General features: G+C 37.7%; 1 protein-coding gene across 1 annotated transcript; it reads right to left on the bottom strand.

Annotated features, from left to right (window-relative positions):
- Positions 1-2,161: 2,161 nt before the first annotated feature.
- LOC131631713 (uncharacterized) lies at positions 2,162-2,928 on the bottom strand. The gene is made up of 3 exons (XM_058902476.1): positions 2,651-2,928; positions 2,323-2,580; positions 2,162-2,236 (listed from the first exon to the last, which is right to left on the bottom strand). The coding sequence occupies exons 1-3, from the start codon at positions 2,855-2,857 to the stop codon at positions 2,192-2,194; spliced, it is 510 nt and encodes a 169-aa protein (XP_058758459.1). The 5' UTR covers positions 2,858-2,928; the 3' UTR covers positions 2,162-2,191.
- Between the last annotated feature and the right edge of the window lie 4,995 nt (positions 2,929-7,923).

Below are 7,923 nucleotides of genomic sequence, written 5' to 3'. Positions count from 1 at the left end.
CGTTCACAAGTATTGTATTCTTCTTCATACTTCGAGCGCTAATTCTCCAAAGTTTCAATTTTGGTACTAGAGACATTAGTAGCGTCCCATGAGGCAGCACTACAACACGCTGGGGCTTTAAAAGCGCTTAAAAGCGCTGTGAAAGCCAGCGCTGACGTAGGTAACAAAAGCGCTTCAGAAAGCGCTCTGGTAGGCCCCCCTATAAGAGCGCTTTTCTGGAAAAAGCGCTCTGGTAGACCCCCTTTAAGAGCGCTTTCCTGGAAAAAGCGCTCTGGTAGACCCCCTTTAAGAGCGCTTTTTCCAGCAAAGCACTCTGATATCCCCCCATATGAGAGCGCTTTTCTGGAAAAAGCGCTCTGATAGCCCCCCCTATAAGAGCGCTTTTCCAAAAGCGCTTTCGTATGTTGCGTTTTTTTTTATTTTTTATGCTTTTTTATTAATCTTTGGCAGCGCTTTTACTAAGAAGCGCTTTTGTAGGTGGACCTTTAAGAGCGCTTTTTAAAAGCGCTGTCGTTGCTAAATAAGGTATTTTAATGTGCAGCCTGTAATTTAATCCTCCCAGTCGACTTGTAATATTTTCGACCTGTAATATGTTTTCAACCTGTAATATTTTCGACCTGTAATATATTTTCGACGATATAATTTCAGCCATCAGTAAGACAATACATATACTAATATAATACCATTATAATATCCAAAATTATATATATACATCATTACAACATCAATAATATTATAGTTCAAATCGACACAAATCCTACATGAAAAATTGCTTAATATAAAATTGACACAAATCCTCTTTGATTTCTTCCAACTTAAGTCTCGGGTACCCAGCAGCACGAAATTCGTCAAGGTACTACAAAACAAAAACATAATATGAATGATATATTTAGTTAAATGTAATAAATTATATGAAATTATCTTAAGTTATAAATTCATACCGTGAGCGGAATCTCTAATTGATTTTCCTGAAGGATTTCTTTCATAAACCTCAAAACAAAGTATCCGCAATCTGAACTGTTTCGCTGTTGCGGACACTACATAGAAAAACAAATAAGATTTTATAGTTGTCTTGTTTTATCAAGTAGCATAAATATTATAAGCAAAATTGTGAAAAATAATGTACCTGCACTTTGATCCAAGTAATGTTGTTTGATTTAGTCCGGGATACCTGTGCGTCCCGTTGACTTCGAAACACTTGTATTGATCTAATTAACAAATATATAAAAGCATATGTTTAGATCAATCCCACAAATAAGTAAATATATAAATATACACGAATATTTAGAACGATCCCACTTACAAATCAACGATTTCCTTCATAGCCGGATAATTGGTCCAGTCACCATTTACCGAATTCAGATAATACACGACTTCTCTTATAGGGTTGATAGCAAGCAACAACCAGTGTGCTCTATAAATTAAAACAATAGATTATATGAAAATTTTGTTATACACAAAAGAAACAGAGATTAGATGAACCAAGAATGAGAAACTAACCCTACTGGTTGGGTATTCTACGCCCAAAGATGCAGACTTTCTGAATTGTCGGTGGACATGAATCTATCGACTAAGAGCTGTCTAACTGATTCCGGTTCCGAAGCAATTGCCATTCCGCTGCAATGGGTGGAAGACACGAAACGGAATCTGTTAGACAATGTAGTCCCGCGCAACACTCTGTCATACAACAACCTTAAATAAAAACATAATAAACATTAGATTATTTTCATTGAAATGTGTAAATAAATTATATTGTGGGACTAATTAAATAATATATCGGATGAGTGAATATTACCGGATGTATGAGTGCATATTACCAATGCCTAGTTGTTCATGCGTAAAAATCTCTTCCAAGTCATCAATTGCAATATGTGACTTGAATTCAATACCGAAGACACTTTCATCCATATTGATTTCACGTAAAGCACCATCCTTCAAATCGGACATATCAACCATTGTTGCGAGCGTCGTCCGGTATCGAGGCACAAAAGCACCGCTTTTTTTTGCCGCTAGCTTCGGAGGACCAGTGGGTGGTACGTTACGAACTTGCTGCATCACTTGTTGTGACTCCCGAGCGGATGCCTAAAAATTATATAAGTTAGGTAAAATATAAAATCATGCAGATTTAGATTCAGATTATATATTAACACTTTAAATGTACCTCTTTTAGTGATGCAACAGACTCCTCCTCCTATAAAATCCCTTTACCCTTAATTGCGGGTTTTATAGGAGCAGTCTAAAATTAAACTGTAAAAAATAATTAATAAACGGTTTAGAATTGACATTCGAAAACTAAATGATTCATAATCGTTTTCAATATACCTCATCACTAATGGTAATGAGCTCCGAGGGCCATGCAACAAATGATCCTATTGCATCTCGCAGCAATGTCGTCTCTGAGACCATGTCAGGTACCGGTAGCATCGCATCATGATCTAATACAACATCCACCGATACTTTCAGGTGTCCATCCGGGAGCGGTCTATGGTGAAGTAAATCTCCCAAAGTGTTGTGCACTTTTCCCTTGCCAACTAGTCGATAATTCGGTGACGATAAGTATAGTTGGCAAGATGAAATGCCCTAAACCAATAGTAAATATAAAGTCATTAATAAAATAGAACAATTTGTAAGGAAAAAAATTTATAATAACCTCGGGAAATTTCCTTTGACAGTTGATACTAGCCTTATCACTAGTTTCTTTCACCGATGAAGTGTTGCACTTTTCTCTCATATACATATCTTTATCTCTTTGCAATTCAGAGACTTGTGCTTGCAATTCCTGCAACTTTTGCAACACTTCTTCATTGGTAAGATTTGATCTTCTCCTAGGACTCTTGTAAAAAGAGGTTGGAGTCATACCATGACCCTTACCCCTCACCCGACTGGGATACTCAGGAGCATCCAGTGCTCTACTAAGTACGCTCCCCTCACCGGTGGATACCGATTGCGACAAGGTCTCCTGTAATTCATTTACATTTCAATAATTATTAGTGGAGATAAAAAATCATTTATATATTAAAAAATATTTAATTTAATTAAAGACACAGTATTATACTTACACATTCAGTATAAACTCTCTAAACATCGGGATCGACAGCTTGATTCTTGCCCACACGAGCTTCCTTCCACAACACATGTACAGGAAGTGAAGTTTCCTCACTTTTAGTCTCCTCTAACTATGCATTGACACAAATGATAAAATCGTCAAATTAAACATGCACATTTAGACAATTAATTAAAACGCATTTCTATTTACTTACAATTTTATTCTCTAAGCGTGCATATCACAAACGCCCTTTTTTGTATGGATACGCGGGTTTGGATGCTCTCGCACTATTCGTGGCACTCCTTTTCCGAAAATCTTCATCTCTTTGCTTTACAAACTCAGCCCAATCTTTTTCATCAATGAAGATCTCATACTTTTTTGGCCGTCCCGGTGCCTCTTCAAGAAAGTTTCCATCTTTATCCTTAAGATAGGTGTTTGTCAAAAAAGCTTTCCACCCTCTATATCTTTTGCCGGCCAAACTAAGTATGTAGCGTCTACGATCATCTGGTATCTCAAAAGTCCTCTGCAAAAAAACATACGCATAGTGTGTTAGTATAAGTAATTTAAACAATTTATCGTCAAGATAATAACAACAATTAACCATATATGATATATACCTGAAGCTCGTCCCAAATCGCTTTTTTTTTTCGCATCCAACTCTTCGCTTTTCCGATTCCATTTAGCTACGGAGACCGGAATATGCATACGAACAAGTGTACTAATTTAGCTTGTCAACTTTGCAGAATTAGGACCAATTTCTTGGTTTTCAGAATTCCAATCCAAATGGTATACTAATCCTTGGTCTCTATGTCGAATGATTCCCTTCATAATGGTGATGCCTCGTGCAACTTCTTTTGCTTCAGTATCAGGTGGAGCATTTGTATCCGGAGCATCTCTTTCTTGAGCATATCTTTCTTGTGAGTTTTCTTGTGAGTTTTCAGGTGGAGCATCTCTATCCGGAGCCATTGAACCTGTATCAAACAAACTAAAGTACATTAGTACACTATTAATAAGCTAACAATCTATACAAGTCAAATGGAAGTCAAACCATGCATGTACAAGTAAATCGGAAACGAAATCGGTACAAATCAAAATAAGCGTCAAAAAAGAAAGTTGTCGGAATTGAACGAAATTTACATGGCTATGGTAAAACGTCCCCACGGACTCAAAAATAAAGTCGGTTTTCCGAAATTCAGACCCTAAGCCCGACTTTTGATTACGGGCAGAAGCAAAACCGATAAAAAAACAGTCCCGAAATGTAAAGATAAGTGCATGAGCAGCTCCGGAATCGTCAAAATAGTATAGTTACATGTAAAGAAGTCAACAAACGGATACATGGTTCAAAAGTTATGTACAAAACGAGAATATGCACCAAAATTGAATAAGTACTATACTATTGAATAAAACAATCGGTACAAATTGAATAAAGCAAATTAGTCGGAATATGTATACTATTACCTTTATCACTAACGTCTCTTTCTTTTCTTGGAAGGATTGTGTTCTACGCGTCTCTTAACAACGCGGACGGTTGGATTGTGTTCTACGCGTCTCTTAATAACGCGGACGGTTGGATTGATCCAAATACCCTCATTATGATCATTTCTAGTACAAGATTCATTCTCATTTTGATCGTTTCTTGTACAAGATTCAATGCCAACACCAATATCACCTTGATCTTCAATGTTTTCATCAACTATTTTGTTAGATAAAAGCACTATAGACCATTTCGTACTTGTCGGATCATTGACATAGAACACTTGTTTAGCTTGAGAGGCTAGAATGAAAGGCTCATCTTTGTACCCTACCCTATTGAGATCCACTTGCAAAAATCCTGACTTATCCATTCGTATGCCACTATTATTTTCAACCCACTTGCAACTAAATACAGGAATCTGAAACTTCGCGTAATCAAACACCAAAATGCGCTCGATAACCCCAAAATATGACAAATTTGCAAATTTCGGATTTAAGTCATTCGCACTTGATATGTGCATTGCTTCAGCTACCAAGGTAACACCACTATTTTGCATAGTACTTTTATCATCCTGTTCTTTGGTATAAAATGTGTATCCATTAATTGCGTATGCGCTATAAGAAAGCACAATTACACTTGGACCATGGGCTAAACATCTCAACCTTTCTGTTACTGAAGCAGGATCTGAACGATACTTTGAATAAATATGATCCCTAAACCACGGTATGAAACTTCGATTGTGCTCTCGTACTATCCAGCTCTCATTTCTATTTGGATTTAAATCTCGGAGAACAACCTTGTGCATTTCAAACTACGGCTCAACCTCAATCTCATTGTGCAGAACATACAAGTGCGCTTGATCCCGTTCGACCATTGATACTGTCACAACTTTATTTCCAATTAGCCTTTTTCCTTCTTTTTTTTCGACAATATGAGATTTGGGGAGTCCAATTGATTGAACATTTGACAGATATTCAGTACAAAACTCAACCGCTTCTTCAACAACGTATCGTTCGGCAATACAACCCTCCGGTCGACTTCTGTTTTTCACGTACCCTTTTAATATTTTCATATAACGTTCAGCAGGGTACATCCATCTCATATAAGCTGGTCCGCACAATTGTGTCTCTTTCACAAGATGAACGACTAGATGAACCATTATGTCAAAAAACGAGGGAGGAAAATACATTTCAAGATCACATAAAGTAAGAACTATATCTTTTTGCAATGTTGGTAAGATCGCGGGATCGACCACCTTACTGCAAATTGACCTGAAGAAGAAACACAGCTTAGTTATTGCGCTTCTTACTTTTTCTGGCAGAATAGAATGTAACCTATTGGTAAAAAATGTTCCATTATAACATGGCAATCATGCGTCTTCAAACTCTTTAACTTGAGGTCTTTCATGGACACAAGTCTTCTAATATCTGAAGAGTAGCCTTCTGGAACTTTAACTTCACTGAGGAACTTACACAATGTTTTCTTCTCCTTTCTAGATAGAGTGTAAACAGCAGGTGGCAGATATGTTCGTCTTCCTTTCGTCACGGGTCCCAATTCAGTTCTCATTCCCATGTTTACCATGTCCTTCCTTATGTTAAGGCCATCCTTAGACTTTCCTTGTATATTGAGTAACGTACCTATGACGCTGTCAAATACATTTTTGTCAATATGCATAACATCCAAGAAATGTCTTACATACAACGACTTCCAATATGGAAGTTCAAAAAAAATTGACTTCTTCTTCCACCCACCCTTGACAAGTGAATGTGCAAAAGGCTTGCCAAACTGAGTGCTCACATCTTTCACCTTTTCAAAAATTTGATCACCTGACAAAAAAGGCGGGGCTGTACGATGTTCGGCCTTTCCACTGAATGCTTTTCTCCACCCACGGTAGTGATGATTAGAATTTAAGAATCTACGATGGCCGAGAAAGACATTCTTCTGACAAAGATCCAATCGTGTCGTATCGGTTTCATCTTCACAAACAGGACACACCTTTTGACCTTTATTGCTGTAACCGGATAGATTTTCGTATGCTGGAAAATCATTAATTGTTCCAAACAACATCGCCCTCAAGTTGAAACTTTCCTTCCTATACCCATCGTAAACCTCCACACCGTTCTCCCACAAAAACTTTAAATCTTCGATTAAGGGTGCCAAGTATACGTCTATGTCATTCCCTGGTTGTTTAGGCCCAGAAATTAGCATAGATAACATCATGTACTTACGCTTCATACATAGCCACGGAGGTAGGTTATAAATCATAAGAATCACAGGCCATGTGCTATGCGAGATACTTTGAATACCATGAGGGTTCATTCCATCAGTAGACAATGACAACCGAAGGTTTCTTGCTTCTTTTCCAAATTCAGGATAATCAGTATCAACTTTCATCCATTGTGGTGAGTCTGCCGGATGTCGCAACTTTCCATCAATAATTCTTTCATCTGCATGCCAAGTCAAGTGTCTTGAATCGGTCTCACTACGATACATGCGTCTAAATCTCGGAATTATAGGAAAATACCATAAGACTTTAGCAGGAGACAACTTTTTCTTATATCGAGGGGCACCACATTTAGGACACTCATTCAACGCTGCATACTTGTTTCGAAACAAAACACAATCGTTTGGACATGCATGTATCTTATCATAGCTCATGCCAATAGAGGACAACATCTTTTTGGCTTCATACGTTCGATTGGGAAGAACATTATCCTTTGGTAGCATATCTTTCATAAGGGCTAATAACTCTGTGAAACTTTTATCCGACCATCCATTGTCCGCCTTTAAGTTGTACAACTTTAACACCGCAGACAATCTTGTGAATTTTGAACAACCATCATACAAAGGTTTCTCTGCATCGCTTACCAACCTCTCAAACATTTTGGGACAATCCTCAAGATCTTCTTCAAGCGCTTCTGCAATCTCTTCGACTCGATCGCACTCGTATGTGTCTGTGCAATCGTCGTTTGAAGCATACTTCCTATTACAACTCGACTCAGCATTCCCGTTACTTTTCTCACCATGCATTGTCCAACATGTATAACTTCTATCAATTCCAAACCGTAGTAAATGGGATGCCAACTTATTCCCGTCAACCTTACCCCCATAACAGCAACCCAAGCAAGGACACGGCATTCGAAGCGGGTCTTCGGAGTGCGCAACCGCAAACTCAACGAATTCCCATACCCTTTTCTCGTACTCTTTCGACAATCGGTTTGAATTCATCCATGTCTTATCCATGTCTTAATTAAGCTAAACAAATGCTTCTTGGTTTCTCTATCAGGTACTAAGAAATTCTGTCAAGATAATAAATAGCTATCATCATTATAGAATACCTAATCAGAATAACTAATCAGAATACCCGATTTCTTAAAGAAGACATTACCTTATTTCAAGGTAA

The sequence above is a fragment of the Vicia villosa genome, unplaced genomic scaffold (assembly GCF_029867415.1).
Source record: "Vicia villosa cultivar HV-30 ecotype Madison, WI unplaced genomic scaffold, Vvil1.0 ctg.000857F_1_1, whole genome shotgun sequence".
NCBI lineage: Eukaryota > Viridiplantae > Streptophyta > Magnoliopsida > Fabales > Fabaceae > Vicia > Vicia villosa.
The sequence above is the reverse complement of the archived record's forward strand: the minus strand, read 5'-3'. Positions and strand labels throughout refer to the sequence as shown.

What these genes read in the sequence shown, in the direction of transcription:
- LOC131631713 (XM_058902476.1), bottom strand. Translation starts at nt 2,857, where the DNA reads ATGACTCCAACCTCTTTTTACAAGAGTCCTAGGAGAAGATCAAATCTT. An exon ending in GTCAAAGGAAATTTCCCGAG is followed by an intron (nt 2,581 to 2,650) that starts GTTATTATAAAT and finishes CTATTGGTTTAG; the next exon opens with GGCATTTCATCTTGCCAACT. An exon ending in TCATTACCATTAGTGATGAG is followed by an intron (nt 2,237 to 2,322) that starts GTATATTGAAAA and finishes GTTTAATTTTAG; the next exon opens with ACTGCTCCTATAAAACCCGC.